Here is a 23,998-nt window from a genome sequence, read left to right as displayed (position 1 = left end):
TACCTTTGATATCTCTTAGTGTATTAGAAAGTTGTGGGCAACTTCACAAATTAATGAGCAGGACTGATTTATGACAATATTGGATTTTCTTATGATTTTTGCATCAGTGAGACGATACACCTCACTTATCAGTTATTTAAATCATTTGGAGTGGCCAATAACAGGCATTCCTGTCTGTTATTTATGTGTAAACAGGTTGTCTGTAGATTTCCCAGAAAATTTACTATAACATGATCGCAATATAAAGAATTCATTATAAGGGATTTGATCCCTATTGTCCACCCTTAATGCAGTATGCTCCAAAAAGCACTTGAATACAGCATTTTACACGTTGTGCAACATGATATTAAGAACAGCAATTAGGAGTGTTTTAGTCCAATAATCACTACATAAACTTTGTGGTTGGTTTTTAATGGTTTGTTTTATGGATAAAGCTTCTATGTGCTCAACAAAACGACATTTATAATTTCATGAACTAGTTGCTACATCACATGCAAGAGCACTTTAAATTAATTAAACTCATTAAAACCATCACACCAGAATAAGAATACGAGCAAGCTCATACATGTTTTGAAAATCAACCAAGTTTAGTAAACATTTGAAGCATATCTGGTCCACAGTTTAGTGGCACTATATAATCTGAATTATATAGTGACACAGTGACCTGATCAGTTAAAAAAGGGAGAAAAAAGACAGGAAGAGTCTGCTATTTTGAAGCAATTACTAGACACCCAAATTCCTTTGGAAGTGGTGACTTCCTTTCCATAAACACCATCATCGTCGTTATTTGTGGTATGAAAAGAAAATCAGTGGTGTAAGTAGACGCTAGATATGCCTGGACATGTCTCACTGTATGTGACACATCCCTGTAAAGCAATTTTTAGTTGCTGGCATCAATCCTCCAACTCTGTCAGCTCAGCTGTCTCCTCCACCCGCTGTTCCGCTCGTACTGTTTGTTCCTTCGTGGTCGCCGTACGTCATTGTTGACAACAATCATGGCGTCCTCAATGTCACTTCTGGGCCTGGGGCGTCTATCTGTGATTAATGCGGCTACTAAAGTGTTCCTGAATCCTATCAGGTAATTGCATATTAATTTTTTGTTAGGTTTTAGTCTCGCAGGTGTTGCTATGAGTCATTCCGTGTGAAATATTTGACTAAAGACGAAGCAAGTAGGCCGTGTGTCTGTCATATCACAGGCTAACAAGTGATAGTAAGCTAGCCAGCGTCAAAGCTTAATGCAGTCAAATAAAGCATGCATTTCGTTTTTTATTGAGCACAAAATGAGAGTTTACACCTTTATTTAAGTTTGTGCGGGTATACTTTGTCTTTACAGTGCCTGGACTCTAAGCTAATTTCAATGTTATCCAGTGTCCTTACCATCCTTACAGCACTCGGCTAGCCAGCTAATTAGCTAATGCTAGCTCCACATAGTCATGAAATAAGTTTAAGAGCAAACGCAATTAAATGTTGTTCGATGCTCACTGATCTACATAACATGTGCTGCATACTATCACTAATTTATGGCGAGAAAGAGGACTTTATTAAATAACAGACCTCACTGGAAAGGCCAATATCACTAACTGACAGCTAACGTTACGGTGAAGTAGGGAGTATACTGCCGGCTGCAAATATATCATTAAAATAACTAAATAAAACCTATATTTTAATGTATAGACACAGCGCATTTCTTGTTGTAACAGACACCTCTGCAATTATATTACTATGACTTTATTTAGCATATTTCATACAGAAAGATGTAGCCTTATATGCTTCATGAAACATGGACAAAACATAAAAGAGTGGTTTAAAGTTATGAGCTGTCACATTAATGTATATTCTGTTGGTGTCAGTACTATTCATAATGTGTAGTGTATATTATCACCTTATAGGACACGTTCACCGTTTTTAAGTCTCTCTCAAAACAATAGTCAGGTGCCCAAAGGACATCTGAAAGAGGTTTTTTTTTTTTTTTTTTTTTTTTTGCCATAATCATTCCTTCTGTTCATACTGACCATTAGAAGATACCTTCATAATGCACTTACAAAGTATGTGATGGGGGACAAATTCCACAAGCCTCCTTTTTTGAAAAAATGTATTTAAAAGTTTATCTGAAGCTAATATGAAGCTTCAGATAAACTGTTCAGTCCGTCCAAATTAGTCAAATCAAGTAGATATTTTTCAAGGTTACAGTCTTTTTAGTGCCAAAGTCCCTGTTTTTGTTACTATACTTGTACTGCAGCTCAACAGGGAAACACTGTTTGAGGAAACACAATGAGGGAATTTTATGCTAAAAAGACTGTAAATGTGACATCCACTTGATATGGCTAACTAAGACCGCTGAAGCCGCATATAAGCTTCAGATAAACTTTAAATTGTTGCACAAAATGACTGAGTGGACATGCTGTGGATTATGTCCCCCATCACATGTATTGAAAGTGCATTTGAAGGGTATCTTTTAATAGAATGATTACAGCAAGGAAAACCTCTTTCAGTGGTCATTTGGGCACCTGGCTGTTATTTTGAGATAGTCTTGAGAAATTGTGAACTGTCCTTTTAAGGCGATAACATATGCTACTTACTATGAATAGTACTGAAAAGAACAGAATGTCCATTAATATAATAGTTCATTGTGTTACCTTGGGCTTGTGGAAACAGTGATTTACATTTTTCACCTTTTCTGACATTTTATAGACCAAATGATTAATCAATTAAGAGAAAATAATTGATAGATTAATGGATAATGAAAGTAATTGTGAGTTTCAGCCCTAATGTCACTAGATACTATTTGGAATTATGGATAATGTCATATTTTAACAGTATTGTAACACGACAACCAGCAGCTATTTCTGAACTAATTTGGCAGACTAGCTTAATGAAATGAACAGTGACTTTGTTACCTTATCAACAATAGTAATGATTTTATTTTCAGTCCACAATATTGCCACATAACAAGGTACTGATTTAAAAATATCTCCCAGCTCTAGTTCAGCATGTGGACTAGTTGACAGTGGTTGGTGTTTATGAAGTACGATGTCCTCTGTAACCACATTTGTGCTTAAGTCTGCAATGTATGATGGTCATAAACAACATAGATTAATGTGAACATTAAGGCAAGGTAGAGCAGCAGTTTCATCAGAATTTTTCAAGCAATATCAGAGTTTATCAGGGCTTCAACTTACGTTAATTTTCTTTATTGATTAATATGCAGATTAGCTATTTGATTAACCAGTTGATTATTATGTCTTAAATTGTAAGAAAGTAGTGAAAATGCCCATTTTAATTATCAAAACCCAGGGCAACATCTTAAAATTTCTTGTTTTATATAGCCAACAGTTCAAAATTCAAAGATAATTAGTTTTCTATTATATGGAAAAGAAGAAAATTCCCACATTTGAGAAGCTGGAACAGATGAACGTTTGGCAATAGTCGCCAATTCATTTTCTGATGATTAACTTATTGATTAAATGGCTTAATTTCAGTTTGACAATTTTATAATGCGTGATCCAGTGTATTTTGTAGAAGGAGATTTTTATTACTTTTAGGATTGTTTTGCTTGACTAAATAAAACCATATGGCCTTCTTAGCTTTTATAAGAAGACTTATCGTGCAAATAAAATAATAAATGTCATGTTTGATTGCGTTGCTTAATCATGAGATGCATGGTTTTGTTCAAGTGAAAATGCTATTGTTGAATCAGAAATGAATGTCACGGCCTAAACGTGAGTTAATAAAGATACTAATGATAACAAATGGAGGCCTTTAATTACTAAAACAGATTGTTGGCTAAAATGGTTGGCTTTCGTAATGGAAGAAGATAAAATCCAGATCAATATTTTTAAGAAATAATGCAACAAACTGTTACATATGGTCCTCATTTGCAGAGTAATGCATTTTACTTGAAGTTTGAACCAAGAAATGTTCATTAATTGTTTGACCTTTGATTAAACATTTACTTTATCAAATGTGACATTGTAAATTTGTGTATTGCATCAGCAGACAAAAGCTCTCTGGGTTTAATTTATAATCCGAGAAATGGAAAAAATTAGGCAACTGCTCTCATATATTTGGGTTTTTTACCTGGTAAATGACTAAACCTAATTATTAGTTATTAGGGAATTTTTGATCCGTTGACTAATCTGTTGATAAACCAATCATTTCAGCACTTGAAATAATATTACAAGGTTTTGATCATCCAACCTTCATCAGATACAGTCATATCTATTATACCTTTTTCTTTAGGTGATTTAAAGAACAGAATATCAAAATATTACGAATTAAAATCATATTTATGTTGAACATTTACACCTGAAACCATTGTTGTGTCAGTCACAGTGGTGTGCTTCACTTTTTTACTCATGTTTTAATTGAAATATAAGCCCATACAAGGGAAATTCTCAGTGTAAAATTCCTACATTTCAAATAAATATAAAATTGTGAAAATGTGATTATCTGGCATTATGTGGAATATGATTATCTGGAGTTGTCCCACCCTGGCGGGGCCATGATGGCACGTTGCTGTTTTGTGACAGGACACGGCTGCACATTCACAAAGAGCTACACAGTCCTCTACTGACAGATGACCACAGCCAACATTAAGCACGTCCTGTCATTAGGATGAGAACGAGAGTCTGCCAGAGATTCACCAGACAGAACTAATAGGTGGTGGGGGGATTCCCTCCTTGTTTCTTCCTTTTCACTGTATCCTTGCCCAGCCGCGTCCTCCAAGATAGTCAGCAGTTGCAGAGTGTAACTTGTTTGTGTAATGTTGGTCTTTGTTGCTCGCCTGCCTTTGGCGGTTTTTGATTTGCATGTAATGTCTGTCTAATGGTTTTCAGGTCTACAAGCACATCAACATCGAGGCTGGCAGAGAAACCAGGACAAGACACGCAACTTATTACAGTTGATGAGAAATTGGTAAGGATCCCTCCCTGTTCAACGTGACACACAGATTGGTTTTTGTCTGTTCCACTGTCTTCCAATTAGACAGTGCATTTCCACTTTACTGGAAAAATTGTTAAAAAACTCTCCTAATCCGCTGCCAAAGTGAGCTTGTATAAGACAGTAGGCTTTTGTAACAGTGTGATGGTAATGGCAAATGTTACCATTGGTAGATCCGTGTATGCTCACAGCTCCCATTAATCCTCTCTTGTTTGATGACAAGGTATCAAAGATAACTAGTGAGTATTTAACCAAATTGAGCGTAGGTGAAAACTTAGTTTAATATGAAATGTTTTACACTGAAATTGAGATCAGAAAGATTGAATTTAACTTACCCATATTGCACATTTTATAGGGTTGTCTCTACTGTTCAAAACTACTAGTTAAATGTAAATATATTACAGTTTTTATGGTGTTTTTTTTTTTTTTACTCTCCAATATTCTGTCTGCCCCATTTCTATCGATGAGAATACACTTCTCAGTACAGTATAATACTATTAAAGACAACCATAAACTACAACCTTCAAAATGACCATGAAGTTGAGTCAACTTCTCTGTAAAACAGTTAAACTTGTGTGACCTTCAGCTTTTAGTTCGTGATTCTCAGCTATATTATTTTTGGAGCAACAGCATTAATAAATCGGCTGAGGTAACTTACTCAATCCCAAATTATGTGCTCACAGTGACCATTTAAAAAAAAATGAGGAAAACAGAAATGAGACTGGGAATCTATTTGTGTCCATACCACAGTAGCATTATTTGTAATATCTACTAATACAATAGTAAGAGTGAGGGTATTGCTGTTTTAGTGAAGGTTCGCCATTATGTGCGTGTGCGTGTGTTGCGTTTTAGCTTCGATGTGTACAACAGAATGTGTTAAACCCAGGTTTTCAGTGACTGGCAGTGATCATTTGAAGTAACGCCAGTGACTTATTATGTAGAACCTCTGACGCTTGCTCCAGGGCTGTCTGATTTGCATCAACAGCAGGATGTTTTGAAATATCTGAAATATTGACATGACATGGTTTGCATATTTTACAGGTCTTATCCAGTTCTGTTTTCTTCTTTACTTCCTATAAACCAAAATGTGATCACACACTGACACTTTTAAATTAGAGCGCTCAGGTTGCAGTCAGTTATCTGGGCTCCATTGCCCTCGAGGCAGTTTACATTTGTAAGCTTAATCTTAATGTGATTCTCTGGTAATTTAGGTCAATTGGTTTAATTGTAACTGACGCCCAACAGAGTGTTTTTTTTTTTTTCAAGACTGATTTGTTCTCTTCATCTAATGTTCATCATTGTAGCTGGAGCACATTTGTGTTGTGTATTCTCCTTACTGATGAAAATGTGATTATGGGGATTTGTGTATTGATGCTGAATCAAAGAAATTCACTATATTGAGCTGCAACGATCAGTCAATTAATCAACTAGTCAATTGAAAGAAAATATAATAGAAAAATATTTTGGTAATCAAATAATCGTAATTTTTAAGCAAAAATGCCAAAGATTTGATGGTTCCAGGTTCTAAAATATGAGATTTTGCTGCTTTTCTTGGTTTAAAATGATAGTTAATTGAATATTTTTTGGGTTTTGGACTGTATGTCGGGTAAAATAAGACATTTGAAGGTGTCACATTGTGTTCTAGGATGTTGTGATAGACATTTTTCACTGTTTCCTACTGTTTTATTAACCAAACAGTTAATCGAGAAAATAATCTGCAGATTAATCGATTATGAAAATAATTGTTAGTTGCAGCTTTATCACAATGCATTGAAGAATTGATCATTTTTTCCTAACCTTATCCAAAAAAAAAAAAAGGGTCTGTCACCATTTTGTGTACCCTGCATGTGAAGACATGTAAATCGGTTGTGAAATTATAATTTCAAAACGTTTCCACTCATTCCTGTTATTCAGCATTTGGAATTTTAAATAATAGAATCTCTATGAAGTGAAAACGCTGTATTTTTCTCTGTTTACCAAGCAGCTGGAAAATACATCTGTTGCTTTCTTTCAAGGCTTTCCATGAACGGTCATTACGCTTGTCAACTGATGTGGCTTGGACTCACAGCATATCCGTGAAAGCACTTGGTTTCAGTTATAATTGTTTAATCAAAGCTAGTTCGCAGAGCAACAGGTGACTATGAAGCCAGGTGCAGCTGTATTTAGGGTAACTCTATATTTCATCAGACAAGGTCTTTGGTGCCTCTCTTTTCATTAAGTGCTAAAGCAGAGCCTAAACAGCGATAAGCATGCATTTCAAGTGGCCAAGGTCAGCAATGTACCAAATGTACAAAACAAAGAGGGATCTTTTGAAGTGAATGCTTTGTCATTAAAAGACGAAGGAGATAGGAGATAACGCAGAACGAGGGAGTTTAGGGAGAATGTGGGAGTCTGTTGTGGACTTGTTTTGGGGGGTGGTGGGGGGGGGGGAGGGGGGGGTTTGCTGTGTGTGGGCAGCGTCAGTGCGCTTTTGTCCCAGACCAAAGCTGACCATACTGGCAGACAAACCTTTGGCTGGGCGGAGTGTCTGTCTCTGTCCTCTCAGTAGGGGCCACTGAGAGGAACAGCAGAGGAGAGGAAAAAAAGGGCCTCTAAAAAATGGGGAGGGGGTGAAAGAAAAGAAGCTTGCATGGAAAAAAGTTTGTGAGACACCCTGAGACTCACGAAAAAGACAGTGGCCACTTCAGTGTTGTCGGCCACAGAGGTTCCTTTGTGGCATGCTGTTGCTGGCGACGGCGGGAAGTACTCTAATGCTCACCCAGACAGACCAAAAAGAGAGGCCCTCAGCTGTTTACAGTACAGTGGTCTCCGTCTCACATGGAAGAGGGCAATGAGAGCGCTCTCCCTTTTGGGCATTCAGTGTATATCAGCACGCTAGTCATTCATCAGGCTGTCAATAAGTGTGAATTGCTTTCCGGTTAGACCAATCAAACAAAGGTCTCGATCCACTGAGAGGTTATGCTGGGTTCACGCGCTGTCTCTCTCTCTCTCTCACTCTCTCACTTACTCTCTCTCACTCTCTCTCTCTCTCTCTCTCTCTCCCTCTCTCTCTCTCTCGAGCAGCCCCGAGGAGAAAGTAGTGTGCCGCTCGCCTGTGTAGTGAAAATTTCTGAATAACCTAATTTAGATGAGGTTGCATTTTGGCCTGGGCAAATGATATTTTGAATTCTCCCTTCGAATGTTTGTATGACTCATTATCCCGTCCTTAGTTCTCATCTGTCCAAAAAATGCAAACCTCACAGGAACTTGTGTCTCTACAGTTTGTTTAATGGCCATCTCCATTACAGTCAGATTTAGGCTGTGAAGGACAAGAATTGCCTGCGAGGCAAAAATATGAAATCATCCAAGAAGGGGATTTTTAATGGTATTTGTGAACAGTTTTACTGCAGACGGCAGGCAGAAAAATAATGGGAAACTTTTGACAGGCTAATTGTTGAATCCTCATGTTTTTATAATAATCAAATGATGTGTAATGTGAAAAGCGTCACTTGTAGTGATGAACACAAACAGAATTATCATCTGACTCAGTTCTACCGAGCGTCTTTTGACACGTTGTTTTGGTTTTCCAGCCCACGACTTGACTGTTTTGATTAGATCTGCAATGACTAGTCAATTAGTCGATCGACAATAATTAACCGGCAGCTATTTTGATAATTGATTAATCGTTTTAGTCATTTTTAAAGTAGAAAATGCCAAACATTTCATGTCATTTGTTGGTAAATTCAATATGTTTGGATTTTGCTACAGTTCGATCACCAAGCAGGCAATTTGATGACGTCTTTGAGCTTTAGGAAACTATGACGGACATTTTTCACTGTTTTCAGGTATTTTATCGACCAAATGATAAATCAAGAAAATAATCAACAGATTAATCGATAATGAAATAATCATTAGTTGCAGCCCTAGTTTTGATTCACCCTCACCACATCAGCGTTATTTTCAGCAGTAGCAGGCAAAGAGCTGAAGATATTTCCCTCAGGTGTGAGTGGAGACCAAAACCAGAGCGAAAAGAGAATGAATGCTAATGTTGCTCCTTGTCTGATGGATAACATAACTAACAAGTTTGCCGTATCGATTTGAAAGGTGAAAATATGTCAGTTTTGCCGTCCCCAAGTGGTACAAGAAATCAGTTAATGCAGGTTTAAAGTCTCAAGCAAAAATATCAAGCTTCTAGCTTTTGTCTAGCTTCTGAATTGTGCTGCTTTGATTTATCTTTTATGTGATATTTATCAGAGTCGTTGGTTTTTGGCTGTTGGTCAGATAAACTATTTTATGATGTTACCTAAGGCGTTAGGAATCTTGATGGCCATTTGTAACTACTTTTAACTAGATTCTATGTTTTTTTTAGACTGAACATGAATTGATTAACTTAGAAAATAACCGGCAGATTGAATGAGCAAAGTAAGTTTGATGCAGACATCGACTGTTTTCATTTCTTTCCTCGTATTAAACATCTCACGAAAATGGAAAAACCTGCCTAAAGTTTTTACATCTTTAAAAGAAGATCTTTTTAAAAGCGTTGTCTGAATTTTGGAGATAATTCCAAAGAAAGACCTGCGTGATGGAGCCCCAGTGCCCAGAGCTGTTCCCTAGAGTGCCCATGCCGACCTGCTTTTGTTTGTAATTACTGTTTGATTAAGCATGCTGGGCAGCTCCCAGGGTCCGGCTGGCTGGCCACTGATACACAGCTTTACACGGAATGTCTGCGACCTCCCTCAATTAGAGTCCGGCCTTTTGCTTTACTCTCTGGCCCTTTGCAGAAACAACTGCGCCTATAACCTTAGCAGCTGCTTCAATATGCGATAATACAACATCTCCCACATATGCCTGAGTGGCTGAGTGGCTGGGTGTCTAGTCCTGCTTCAGCCGTGGCCAAGTGCGCTCCCTCTCTCCACATAAAGACAACACCATAATCTTAAAGCGCTTGTGAAGCCTTGTTATAGAGTTCTCTAAAGGCACTGGGGTTTTACAAGACAGAGGGGGACCGTTATTAGAGTGCAGGGAATTGAGGGGGAAGGACGGAGGAAAAAACGGGGAAGGGAAGAGCTCCTTGTCCTTGAATTGGTAAGCCCATATGATGCTTGGCATGTTTAGTTTACTAATCTGAAATCTCTGGTTTCTTGCAAATTAAGAGCACACCGCTGGTTTGGCGAGTCACATCACATCTGGACAAAAGATGTGGGATTTGATTTTGGTAACATAGTTGAGTCTAAAAGAAGGTTGTTGATTGTTTTTTAAAGCCCTACATTGAAAGATCCTGAGGCTGTCAGTCAAGATTTATCACACTAAGATATCAGAAAATGCTCCGATACAAAAGTCACTCAAGGGTGCTGTTGTTCAGCGCTACGCAATCGGACACGCTAGTTTGCTTAGTGACACTTGGGAACTCAATTTCTGCAGAATTAAATGTGTTTTTAAGTGTGTCATTGAGCAAAGTACCTTCAACCGCTCCAATCTCAAACTGGTATTTGCTGTCACATTTAAAAGAAACTGCAAGAAAACCTGTGTGCAGGACAACGAAGAAAGAGAATCATAATAAAACACGAGCTATCCCAAGTATGGGTTATATTTAGCACAAGCAGTTTAAGTCTGCAGTACAGGGGTGTATATTCTCTAAGCCTGTCTAGTCTCAGACACAGAGTGACCTACAGTGGAGCAGACCACATTCACCACCCCACCCCCCTTCCTCTCCCTCTCATCCTTCTCTCCTACCCTTCCTCCCTCCTTCACACATAGACAACTTAAGTGTCTGTTTTGTCTGGTTGCCCTCTCATAAGGCGCGCTTACGCGAAAAAATCTCTCGGCTCAAGTTTGGAGTAGTGGGTCAGAGGATGTTGGTCTTTGAAGAGTGCCAGACAAGAGGCTTTATTATGTATCATCCACTAAATAGTATTTCATTCATTAACACTCTCTTCCATAGAGACTAAGCCTCTTAAGAGGACTCCTCAGCCTTGTCAGCGCTGGCTAGTTTTAGGAAGTGTCTAGCTGCTAAGTGTAGTGTTTGCAGAGTGGATAAAAAAAGGCTGGTTGCTACTTCTGTTTGTCTGCTCTTCCATTTATTCATTAGTTAGAAGATGGCAGCTCTTTTCCATATTTTCCCTCCCATGTCTTTTTCCTTCCAAGCTGTTAATTGTAGGTTATCGTTAAAACAAAAGGCCGTTCTGAACATAATTTGTGTTTCATTTTGAATTTGCAACACATCACGTACTACTTTGCAAGGTGTACTGTTGTTGCACTATTTTAGGGCTACAACTAATGATTATTTTCATTATCAATTCATCTATTTTTTTTTTTGGATTAATCTGTTGATCTTTCAGATTAGAAAATATCCAAAAAATAGTGTCAAATGTCCATCACAGGTTCCTGGAGCTTAAGTAGAGATCTCAAGAATATCTATAGGTCCAAAACTGAAAGATTAATAAACATAATATCTGTGAGTTAATCTGTTAGCTTCTGCAATCTGATCTAAAATCACAAAATTTGGTTTCTATTTTGGTTTCTATTGACATTCTGTCTGCTGTATGTTAGTCTTATTCATCAGTTGTTTTAGATTGGTTCACTTGTTTTGGGATATAGACAGCTATTAGGTTGTTTAAAGGAGTTTTAAGTTGTCTTTAGGATGTAATATTTTATTCTATTGGAGATTCTATTTATGTTTTGTAACTGCAATGTTTCACTCTGATATTGTGATGTACTTTGAGACATATTTTGTGTAATTTGTTTCATGTTGTTTGTCTGTACTCACTGTTGCTGCCTATCTTGGCTGGGACACTTCTGAGGAAGTGATTTCTGATCTCAACAAGGTTTTCCTGGTTAAATACAAGTTAAAAAAAACACAGACAAGAGCAGCAAATCCTCAATTTAAGCAGCTGGAACCTGAGAATGTTTTGCAATTTTACTTGATAAATACCACACGCATCATTTATAAGTTGTTTATATCGCATTTTACTTCTAAAAGGCCATTTGAACAAGTGTCTTTGAGATGCATCTCAAAGACAAACAAACAAGCGTGTCCAGATCCAGGATATTCATAAACGACCCTCCCACACCTCCTCTATCCTGCCTTTCTGATCCTCACCGGTATGTGTAACGTGAGATTCGAGATGACCCTCACGCCAGCTGCTTCTCGTTCTCTCGTGCTGAACCGCACCACACACCCACACATGAGCAAGCAACATAATATTTGTTTCTATTAGAGACGCCCCCTATGTCCAATCAGTAATTGGCACGCTTTGTACACTTCAAAGACGTCTGAAGGTGGGAACCGGCGGAGACTGATGAGTGAGGCTCTTGGTCTGGGTGTGGGCCGGACACTGGGGGGTTAAGGGTGATGTGTTTGGGCTTTCACCACATGCTGACTCAACATGATTCAGCTCGGCTGACCCTGTGACCCCTCCTGGCTGCCAAGCTGCAGTTTTGGCATACGGGCGTTCGTGCTCTGATAGGCTGACCGTACTCGTGTCACGGCTTTCACGATGTCCACCGCGACCCATCACAGGGTGGAAGAGAAGCTAGAGATGTTTTCTCTGAGCCAGTCGTGCACAGACGTCCGTTATTTGTTTGTCTGTTTGGTCACTGTTCTAACAGGAAAATACACTGTATACCTCAGTTTGGATTTGTAAACCCTAACAAGTTTTAAAAATAGGAGTTCAAGGAACGATGTGTTTAGAAGATGTGACCCACTATTTGGCCTATTTTTCTAGGATCAGAAGACACGCATGTCCAGTTTAGGGCTGCAAATACTGATTATTTTCATTATCGATTGACCTGTTGATTATTTTTTCAATTATTCAAAATAGTATCATCATCATCAGATGTCTTGTTCTGTCCGACCAACAGTCTAAAACCCAAAGATATTCAGTTTACAGTAATATTAAACAGAGAAAAGACGCAAATCGTCACTTTGGAAAAGCCAGAACCAGAGAATGTTTGATGTTTTGCTTCATAAATGACTCAATTATTTGATTATAAAAATCATTTGTGATCAGTTACCGGTTGTAGAAGCTAACTAGTCATTACAGTACTAGTCTGGTTTGTTTGTTTGGGATCCCCTTATGAACAGTTATTAATTAAAATCAAACAAATATGTTAATTCCACTGTTTCAATACCGTAGCTTCATGTTTTGTCTTTCTCACATAGTCTTCGCTCACCAGTTAATAGGAGAGTTGATCATTTTCACAACTAATAATTGAGCCGTCCAGGATCATTGCAAGAACAGATGTGAATGTCCTTTTTATGGTTTGTTTTAGGTTTAAAATAATCCTCTTTTTCTAAATGGGCACAAAGGGAGTATCAAGTGATTGAGTGAAAAAGACGCGGCTATTCAATTCACTAAGTGAATGAACAGTAATGTGTTCAGAAGACATGGTCCTTACACTCACCTCTTTTCAAGTCCTCGCCTACACTCTGCCAAAACCCCATGACGCTCCAAGCCCCACAGTATGAACCACTATTCAAAGCGTCCCATGCAGTTGATATTTTCATCAAAATTGCCTGCAGAAAAAATTCAAGTGATGTGCGTACCTTTTATATTACAATTTTCTTAAAGACATGTCAAAAAAAAATGTTTTTTTAAAGCTTATTTTCTTACCAGCAAACCACTTTTTTTTTTAGAGAAAATTACATTTGCTTTCTTGGCAAAGATAACCCTTCGCAGAGATGCCTTACATACTACAAATATCCTTAAACTGTCCTTCCATTTGGAGCAGATCTGCAAATGATATCAAAAAGACTACAGAGACCATATTTTATATCACTGAGCCGGCAAAACTGGGTCTCATATTCCACTGTATAAACTGTGGGAAATTAACTGCAGGAAATTCAGACATTGACCTGCAAATCATCCAAAACTGACAAGATGTGCTAAACTATATGGAGACAGTATTGGCTGGAAGACAGTTTGAATAAGTTCAGTGTTAAACACATACAGTAATAGATGCTTTCTCTCAGTCTGGGTCCAGCCCAACACGTCTATGATTTATTTAGTGATTCAAAAAGATGAGGTGTTGTGTACATTAACAGCTGTTTGAATGGTTTGAAAAAAAAACAATTGAGGTGATTATAGCTGTGTAGCAAGATTAAGAAAAGGGATGTCACCTTCCTGTGCCAGAGCCAGACAAACAGCATCAGAAAAACGGCCACAATGATCTTGAAAAGCGTGTATGAGAATGACGCAGGTATACAGGTTGTTGTAAGTCAACGTACAGAAGCGACGGCCCTTAATTCACCGTATTTCTTTGAACAGTGTGACGGGACAAACGTGTCAGTAGCTGCTTTTGAATCAGAGCAAAATAACAACCCTTCCCCAAGAGAAAACGCTAACATGAGCAGGATGATAAATAACATGAAACAAAATGGCAACAAAGTCGGATTTTCACCAAACGTTCTCTTAAGTGGATTCTACCAAGTCGAATAAGATGGGTAGCTTATTAACCAACTATAGAAATGACACATCTATGCAAAGAGGAATTAGTACCTGGATGGACTTGAAATATCCGTTACATTCACCTGAACACAGTTTATATCACAAATGTTTGATGTAGCATTTTTTTTTTGCACCTCAATACCCCTCCAAGAATAAGAAGTAGTATCTGTTTAAATAAGCACTGCTATATTCCTTATACTTTTCTTGCTGATATGTGAGTATTTTCTTCTGTTTTTCCCACTTTGTCATACAGAATTTTTTTTTCTCTTGTTTACACAAAAATCATCCAACCAGGTCTCTGTTGGAGCACTAGGGCTAACAGCTTTCAGCATTCTGGTGGGCCCAGCGGCCCCACAGCGACAAGCCCCTATGCTCTTTATTTGGCATGTAGCCTGGAGGTGTCAGAAATATCGACACGCTTTCACGTGACGGAGACTTTGCCAGCTTTTTCCCCCCCTTTCTTAAGCTCTGCATTCTGTCTGCCCAGCCAGGTATTGTAGGGCTCCGTGAAGGCCCTGTGAATAGTGTCAAACTTGATAGTTCTCATTTTGCTTCCTGTACATGGCAGAAGAAAAAGTGCCCACCGTGTGGGTTTTCCTTTTGTGATGGCCCTCTCTAGTCTTCCTGGGAACACACCACATTCCAGCCACAATCATTCCCTTTGTGAATCCTGGTATTGTGGGTGAGTCCGTTATGCCGATAACCCTCCTAGCTTTCAGTGTAATGCATGCAAGTATCATAGAAGTCTAGACTCGTATTTGTGCAAACAATGCCAGATAATGAGCAGAGCTTTTATTATGACACATCCTCCCTCATTCATGAAGGACCTTTTGTGCTCATCCACGCCTAAGATGTGATTTAAGGTCTGCTACATCTGGACAAATTATTGCACGAGTTTACCATAAATGGGCCTCATGTGTCAGTTATGGTTTATGTAACGTACATACGCGTAACCATAGTCTGGCCTGCTAATCCCAAGGGCATAATTTCTAATGCGTCTCGGAGAGGGATTTTCATGCATCTATCCCACAGAACAGAGCAGACCACAGAGCTGCTAAATGTTCCTAACTGCAAATTTGATTTACCTCAACTGAAACGTTACTTCATATTTTTTTTTAATGATTTTTTTTTTTTTTTTATCTTTCCCTTGATTCACAACTCCAAATGTGTTATGGATCACTGTGAACAAAGTATTGTAATGGTTTTTGCCTTTTCTCCAGAACTGTCAGGAAATTCTTCTTAGTTCTAGCTTTTGGAGTTCTCCTGAACCTTATCCACTGAAGATAAAAACTTTACTCCTGCAGAAGGTAACATTTTAAAACCAGTTTGATTACCTGCTGCAGTCTCCAAGTTGGAAAAAAAAAAAACCAAAAAAAAAACCTTGGCACCCCATTTTGTTGCTCTCTCGCACTGTCTTGTGTGTTATTGTGTCATGAACCATCCACCATTCCCCCTTTGGTGAAGAGAACATGTTTTTCTCCTCTGTGACAAGAAGGAATTGTTAAGGTTAAGTAGATAGGGCAGCCGGAAATAATTACCAAGCACTTGTGAAGTTTTTTCCCCCTTTTGTCCTTCTTTTCCTTTTCATTTGAACAATCTTTTCAATGTGCAGATCTTGTTTATGATTAAATTCAGTCTGGTCTTGCCTCTTAGCATGGCAAAAGACATTTCACTGAAACAAGCAGTAGTTCAGCAGTTGGACCTGTAATTTACAAGGCTTAAATACCACTGGAAGCTCCTTTGCCAAAGGAAAGGCGGGCTTTTGTGTGGAGTTCATGCAAAACGACCCCCTTTCTACAAATCAACTGGCAGATGACAGACAATGATGAAAATTTGATTCTTTGAAGTTGTAATGGCCATTGAAATGTGTAAAATTCTTGAATTGAAAGGAGAGCGCCCTGGAAAGCCCTCAGTCTTGGGTGGCTGCTGCCTGCGTGCTGGGAGGTTCGTCTGTGTTTTGTCGCCCACTTCCCATTGCTTGTTTGCTAATTCCCTGAAGAATTGGACCAGATCCTTGATAGGAGCTTGAAGGGGCTCCAGTTGCTCAGGAATATGCATTTACGCCCCAAAGGCCCCTCCTCCTCCTCCTTGTTGCGCTGGCCTACTTTCTGATGGTCTGGAATAAATCACCTCAAGTATTAGGCATTAATTTCATCCACCTAGATGCACAAGAAGGCAGTAATATGGCTACAATATTCTTATTTTCTTTTTGTACTAAAAGTGTATTGAATTTAACGTTTTAAGAACACAAATAACTTGAATTACTGAACTTGTTCCTTGAGATACTAGATCCATTGAACTCTATTGGAAATTTACAAGCAATATAACAAAAAATAAAAATCACAGCAAACTTCTGACGGGTTAAAACACACAAAACATTCATATATAATTGTAACTGGTGTGCTGGTAAAGCTAAAAATGCCCGCAGGCTTGTGCGGCTCCCTTGAAGAGTGAACAAAACATCTCAGAAACAATAAAAACACAATCCACATACCTAGTTTGTTATTTTATTGTGCCAATAAAAAGTATTCACTCGTCGGACATTTTTATATTTAATCGTTTTTCTGACAATGAAGATGTATTTTAGCTTCTTTTGACCCCAATAAATCTCTGCAGATTAGAGTGAAGTACAAAAATATAAAACATCATGTTATTTATCACGTAAGTACTTTTTATAGGCACTGAACATTTTCCTAACCCCTTCGCCCAATTTTTCTGACATTAAGAACACGTTGTCAGTCCTCGAAGTTGAACACCTGCGAGCTAACTTTCGGATGACCCTCCTTTAATAACACGCACACATACATCTCTGCACAAACTCAAGAGAAAAAGACATCAGTCACCAAGTCAAACCAAAGTCCAGGACGACAGCTGGCTGGTGTGTCACCAAAAACATGTCAGTTTTTTATTTTCATATGTCAAAGAGGACTGTAGAAGCATGATTGCGAAGTTTCGACTGCTCTGTTGAAGCTTAGTTGAACCCTCTTTTTAGTTCATTTAAAATACACCAGTACAACTCTTTTGTCCATTTATTAATAATTAATTGTAACGTTATATTATTTTGCTGAGTTGATATAAAGATAATTATTTGGCATGTGAAACTGATTTTAGCATTAACTCAGGATTATCACCCAAAAGATTGAGTGTTGCTTGAAAATTAGGAGCTGGAACGGGGTCAAGGACTCACATCACATTAGTATGAACGTTTACTTGTAACATAAGATTATTATTAAGTGCATTTATGAGCACAAATTTGATTAAAAGACCTTTCTATAAAGAATGGATAGCTACAGTATATGTCTTGGTTCTCCAGTCTGAAATCTACATAAACCTGTTTGTGTTTTATTTCTGTTTGCTTCTAGGACATCACCAGCCTGACAGGAGTGCCAGAGGAGCACATCAAAACACGCAAGGTTCACATCTTTGTGCCGGCCAAAACGGCCATGCAGTCAGGAGTCAACAGCACAAAGAAGTGGAAGATGGACTTCGATACCAGAGAGCGCTGGGAGAACCCACTGATGGGCTGGGCCTCAACGTAAGAACCGTCCTCTACAACACATACACTGAAATCTGTCATGATTATTTTTAATGGAGGTTTGCTGAGTCTGCATGACTTTTAGCAAATAATTGTTGGTTTATTTTATGTATATATATCCCTAAATCACAAATTTGCCTCAGAGGTCTTTATTACTGTGTCTGTACATATGATGACATACAACACCTTTGCTATAAAGTTTTTGAAATTTGGATCATAAAACACTTACTTATGATATTTAACTTTAATTCTGTGACTATTGTGTGCTAACATGAGTTTTTTTGCCTTTCAGTGCTGATCCCTTGTCCAACATGGTGCTCAGTTTCTCCTCCAAGGAAGAAGCCATCGCTTTTGCTGAGAAAAACGGTAAAAATCTAAAACATTAAAGCAAGATTTTTGTATAGGACAAAATATAACAGTGAATATAATGTCTCTACTAATCGTGGGCAATTGGTTCAGCTTTAAAATTGACATGAGTATCCCAGATACTCTTGAGTTTAATTTAATTCAATCTGTGGGATGAACAGAATAAATGAACAGATCATTATACAGACAGTAAATCACATTAAAAAACACACACACACAATTTAAAGACATTTAATTATTAGTTGTACTATTAGAGGTAGTGGTAGTAAGTCACTGTTATTAGTAGGAGGGTTGTGATATTGAAAACATTTGAGGTTGTCAGTTTTTTGGCATTTACAACATCAGAGAGTGATTTAGTCAGCACAAGAGTAACTGGATTTTATCTGATCTCTAAATATGCGCTCTGATCCCATCTAAAGTAGAATCACTTACAGCATCTTATGTAACACATATCATCACTAGATGGTGACTAACAGTGTCTGTTTATTTCTTTTTGGTCATAAACGCAGTTATACTTTGAGCAGTCACACTTCTGTGATTTTTAACATGTTGCATAGATACAATACACATGGAATATGTAGGAAATGACATATTGGAAACTAGGTATGAAAACCTGAATAACAGAACTTTGTAAATGCGACCTGCTGCAGTTTATATTCTCTGCAGAGATAAGTCAGTTATCAGATTCTTGAAGATAAACTCATTTTGACTATTATTTATGTTATGTTCACAACTTATAAAACCTCTCAAAGTAGCGTTGTCATCAGGTGGTCGTTATAGTAACAAATACTCACCTTTATGGTAACAAATGCACCTGATGACAACGAGTGGGCCTCATAAAAATATTTTAAAAAATCAAGCAATAAAAAACTTTATTTAATACTTTTGATGTGCTAACAAGATCATTAGACAATTCCAAACAGACCTGTATTTAGTTGGAGTTCAATACAGTTTTCTGTCTAGAAACTTTGAACAGAAAGTACACTTCAACTCAAACCATCTGGGAAAGTTTGTTGAAACTAAGCAAAGGAAACTGGCTTACTCTGTTTATTGCACCATGAAAGCGATTAGTGCAGTTCTGACTACACACAGCCTGTTGATGTCTACAAAACACCTCATTGCGGTTGGAACTCGTCCAAAATGAATATACGTGACGTTCTCGCCCTCATCGCTTACGCTGATGTTGTTTTTTCCTTCAGGTTGGAGCTACGACATAACAGAGAAAAGGACCTCAAAGCCTCGGGTGAAATCCTACGGAGCAAACTTCTCCTGGGACAAGAGGACCAGGAGGTCTGCTAAGTAAACTGAAGACGCCCATCTGTTAGTTGGCTTGACCTCAGTTTGTCCCACAGCAGACCTGTATAATTCTTGTCAATAAATGCATAATTATATCTGTGTAAACCAAAAATCTTGAGTCTTTATTACTTTTGTTCCTCAAACATTCACCTCATTACTGACTTCCTAATGTTTTCTGCTTGATTAATGAAGTGTTTGTCCTGCAAGTAGAGTTGAGCAACTGCAAAACAAAGGGGTTCATAATTATAAGAATTACAACCTGTTTAAACTAAAGGATAAATATATCTGTAGGCCAAAACCAGTTACATATTTCCTGTTCAAGTATTTGTTCCCATCCTGTTACCTGAATTGTTTTAGAGAGCTGAACAAATGGAATTTAAATAGGAACTTTTCTTACATTTTATTACTTTCTACCACTTTATTACTGCAACATCTGTGCAGTGAGGTTACAGTCTCTTTTATGAGCATTAGTCTAAAATGTGGCTTGTTCGAATTAACCTTCACTGTCTTTTTTTTTTAATAAGGCCTGTGACATTATTTCTATTGTACAGTTTATTTAAAGTACAACAAATAAATGAAGTTACAAAGTGACAAAACATTGACCCACATAATATAAGGCTGCAATTATAACAATAACAATTATTGATTTACATGATGAATATCTTCTCGATTAACTGATTCATTATTCGGTAAATAAAATGTTCCTTAAGTCTTCAAAATGACTGCTAAACCCGAAGATATCCAGTTTATTGTCACATAAGACAAAGAAAAAGGCAGAAAATCATCACAAGTGGCAATTTTGCTTTAAAAATGACAATCAAAATAATAGTTTATATGGATAAACTAAAATGTTATGGGCAATAATTAAATTGTACTTCAGTTTTACATAATACACTCTTTGAAAACAGTTAAAGTCAGTTATATTGGTCCTTTCAGGTTCAAAACTCTAACCATCTTTTTCATGCATCCCAGTTTTGTTGTTAAATTCCAAATGGTGAATAAAATTTGTCAGTGTTTTCATGTGGCTGCAGTTCATATGAAACATGAACTGATTTCCATTCCTGGTTTGAAAAAAAAGCCCCTTTAATCTTGTTAGTGGCCTGAAAACAAAATGTCTCAATAACGCAATAAAATTGTAAATTATGACCCATTTTCTTTTCTCCATTGAGATAAAGATGAGATATGTGGAAAAACCATAAATTCTTTGAAATGCCCAGCTATTCACACTTGACAGTTTACATGTTGCCAGCGCTTGTTTATGCTCTTTGTGTTCAGTAAACAGTGGTGTTACTCTGCGCCGAGTCCCAAACTGCGTGACTGCACTGATATTCACACACCAATCATGGGCGCCTAATTGGTATAGCCCTTCGTTAATTAACGCACTGCATTGCAAATCTCTCACAGCCTTGCGCTCGTTATTTATTTTGTTCTGAACGGCTGGACATGAATGACAGCATGTGTTGCTTTTCCCCTTTGAAATCCCCTCGGAGAGAAGCAGCGGGGAAAAAAACGCTCTTGGCACAACTTTGTATCATAAAAGTTGAAAGCATTCCGCCCGTCTTGGCCTATAAGCACAATAATGTATGTGAAATGAGAATGGCGGCGCGGTGGCATTGTTCGAAATCATCATTACAACGCAAACACCAGCAAGACAACTGCTGTGATCAGTCAAATAAACACGGGCTTTAAGCGTGTAACGGTACACACAGTCCTGAGAATTTAATAACCATAAATACCATCGTATTTACTGTTGGTGGGGAAAAAACATGTTCACAAGGATACATATCACATTAACTATACTGACATCATGTGTAGAAACTTATTTATTTGTACTGAATTCAGTATTACTATAGTGAAAGGTTCAGTTCAACCCAACAATAAACATTTTTCTCTAACCTGAAGTATGTAGGAAGGCAAATCGTTATGTTTTATTTGCGGGGGATTTTTGTTGCGCCAATACAGTGGAAGTAAATGGATTTCAGTGTTGAAAAATCACATATAAAAAAAAAAAAAAAAAATGTTTTACACCATTTCCAAAAACAATGTCCACCATACTCTTGATGATAACCAGACGTCGCTGTGAACACTTTTCATTGGAACTACTTGAAATAGTCTGAAAATTGTTGACAGTGTGTTCTGTGGATTATCCAGATGAGTTGAGACACTGTTTCTCTGAAGTTTCTCTCTTCTCTAAATCAGCTTCATACTTTGAACAACTGAGTCAACACAAAAGCTTCAGCCAAACATTTTTGATTATTTTACATAAGTGATTTCTACATTTATCTCTTTTGTCTGCTCAAATTTGCCAAAAAAAAAAAAAAAAAAAGGTGATGTCATGAACTTCCATTCAGCAATCACGATTAAGCAACATTTGAATCTAAATGTCATGGTAGTCATGGCCAGTTTGCTTATATTGCCAACACTCTCAATCACATCTGATCAAACAACACCAGCAAAGACCTGATGAAACAGATTAGTTGAGTTTTTGAGTGTTAAACTCTTAATAAACAACACTTGAAGATGTTTTTTTAAGGTTATTTTTTTGGCATTTTTGCCTTCATTTGAAAGTTGAAAGTGCAGAGACAAGAAACGGGTAAAGAGAGGGGTATGACATGCGATAAAGGTGCGTGGACTGAATTGACCTACGGATGTTTCCGTTACGTCTTAACTGTCATGATTATTTAATGTTATAATGAAATGTTTAAGTTTTGAAACAGGGTTTAAGGGCTTTAAATATAATTTCAAGCATTACGAGGTGTCAGCAGACACCTTAGAGACTAAATGTTCTTTAGTTATTTGGGTGAACTAACCCTTTAAAGATGCTAATAAAAGTAGCCTGCTAACCACTCTGTGAAAAGGACTAAAGAGGACAGTTAATTCATGCGTGTCAGACTGTATTTAGCATGTTTAATGTATTCCCACATAGCACATGGATTGCATATGTGCCAAGTAGATTTTTGGAGCCCATACACAATTTGCCACATCTGATATACACAACATACAGTGAAGCAGCTGCTCATTATTATGGTGTTTTCAGTCACTAACAGTGTCATAATGTTTTATTGTTTTATGGGTTAAGTAATAATTAGCCTAACCAGCTGGAAGATACAATAAAAGACTTTGCAGCGGGTGATGCAGAAACGAACCATCAGTACAAACAATCCACGTATGTCACACTTAACGTTGAAATTTTATCGTCCTGACGCAAAAAAAAAGCTCTAATATTTAATCATAGTGCAACATGTAATCTAGATAGTAAAAACAAAGGAATTCCTGCAGGAGTTCTGTGTCTACAACTGATGATTCAATCGTGACTTAATGTTTTTACTTCGCAGTAGAGCCTCCTGTCATTAAAAACATACCTCTACACTGTGGTGGGAAGCTTACAGGCTTTACTCGCATCCTGCTTGGACTCAGCAGCTGGACAGAAGACCTGATGTCAAAGTTTTAGTTTGAACGTGAGCCAACCATGCCGATGTTAAAGATGCTTCACTAAATAACACACACACACCTTCATTCACACAAATGACCAAGCGATGACTGCTTTCTGTGGTCGCTCACTACTGTGAACTCCACAACCCAGGCGATGAGGCACGAAAACCAGCTCGTCTGCAGCCAAAGACCTGCTTCCCTCTGTGTGTGTGTGTGTGTGTGTGTGTGTGTGTGTGTGTGTGTGTGTGTTTTCAGCACACTGTGTGGACTGGAACTTGTTTTGAAGGGCACAGATCACAGATTGATGATGACTTCTGGTTATCCAAACAAAAGCTGACAGCAAGCAACACTGAAAAGAACCTGTTTACCTAAAGTGTACTGTTTATTATTCTTGCACCATTTATTACCCTCCGTACAGTGAGACAACAAAAAAACAGCTTTTTCATATTATTGCCTTTTCTCTCATATTATTTCTCTCATCATAGATTTTTATGTGAGGGGGTTTATATAGGCTGAAGTAAAAATGATCACAGTGATCTTTCCAACTTTGTTTAAGTGTTTGTTCACTAAATAAATTATATTTTCTCACCACAAGTAAGATAGTGTAACATATAGCATGGAACGTTTACATTTTGTCTACTGCTGTACTGTTATTATCATGGTAGCCAACATCTCTTAGTGTATTAGACCACTGATGGCAAATCAATGAGCAGGACTGCTGTATGGTAATATTGGATTTAAAAAAAAAGATTTTTGAATCAGTGCGATGATGTACCTTCATTCTTCATTATTTAATCCACTTGGATTAGCCAAAAACAGATTAAACGTTTTCTCACAAGATGTTTCAGAGACCTTACTATATCATGATATATGTATGTTATATGTATAAAATTACACATACGTGACTAAGGATTTAATCCAAATTGCCCAATTTCCTCCAAATCTTGGGAAAAACCCCTAGTGACGTCATCAGGGTTTTCTACTGGGCTTGGAGACTAAACAATGG

The 23,998-nt window shown here is 37.7% G+C and overlaps 1 protein-coding gene across 1 annotated transcript; it reads left to right on the top strand.

Moving 5' to 3' along the window:
• The first annotated feature begins 949 nt into the window (after positions 1 to 949).
• ndufs4 (NADH:ubiquinone oxidoreductase subunit S4) lies at positions 950 to 19,672 on the top strand. Its single transcript, XM_042420100.1, has 5 exons — positions 950 to 1,078; positions 4,836 to 4,914; positions 17,726 to 17,898; positions 18,191 to 18,264; positions 19,464 to 19,672. The coding sequence occupies exons 1-5, from the start codon at positions 996 to 998 to the stop codon at positions 19,565 to 19,567; spliced, it is 513 nt and encodes a 170-aa protein (XP_042276034.1). The 5' UTR covers positions 950 to 995; the 3' UTR covers positions 19,568 to 19,672.
• The last annotated feature ends 4,326 nt before the right edge of the window (positions 19,673 to 23,998 follow it).

This window comes from Thunnus maccoyii, chromosome 9 (assembly GCF_910596095.1).
Source record: "Thunnus maccoyii chromosome 9, fThuMac1.1, whole genome shotgun sequence".
Classification (NCBI taxonomy): Eukaryota; Metazoa; Chordata; class Actinopteri; order Scombriformes; family Scombridae; genus Thunnus; species Thunnus maccoyii.
The sequence above is the reverse complement of the archived record's forward strand: the minus strand, read 5'-3'. Positions and strand labels throughout refer to the sequence as shown.

Bases quoted from the DNA above. Each gene is read 5' to 3' on its own strand.
- ndufs4 (XM_042420100.1), top strand. From the start codon at position 996: ATGGCGTCCTCAATGTCACTTCTGGGCCTGGGGCGTCTATCTGTGATT. The intron at 1,079-4,835 runs GTAATTGCATAT...AATGGTTTTCAG, and splicing joins GTGTTCCTGAATCCTATCAG to GTCTACAAGCACATCAACAT. The intron at 18,265-19,463 runs GTAAAAATCTAA...TTTTTCCTTCAG, and splicing joins CGCTTTTGCTGAGAAAAACG to GTTGGAGCTACGACATAACA.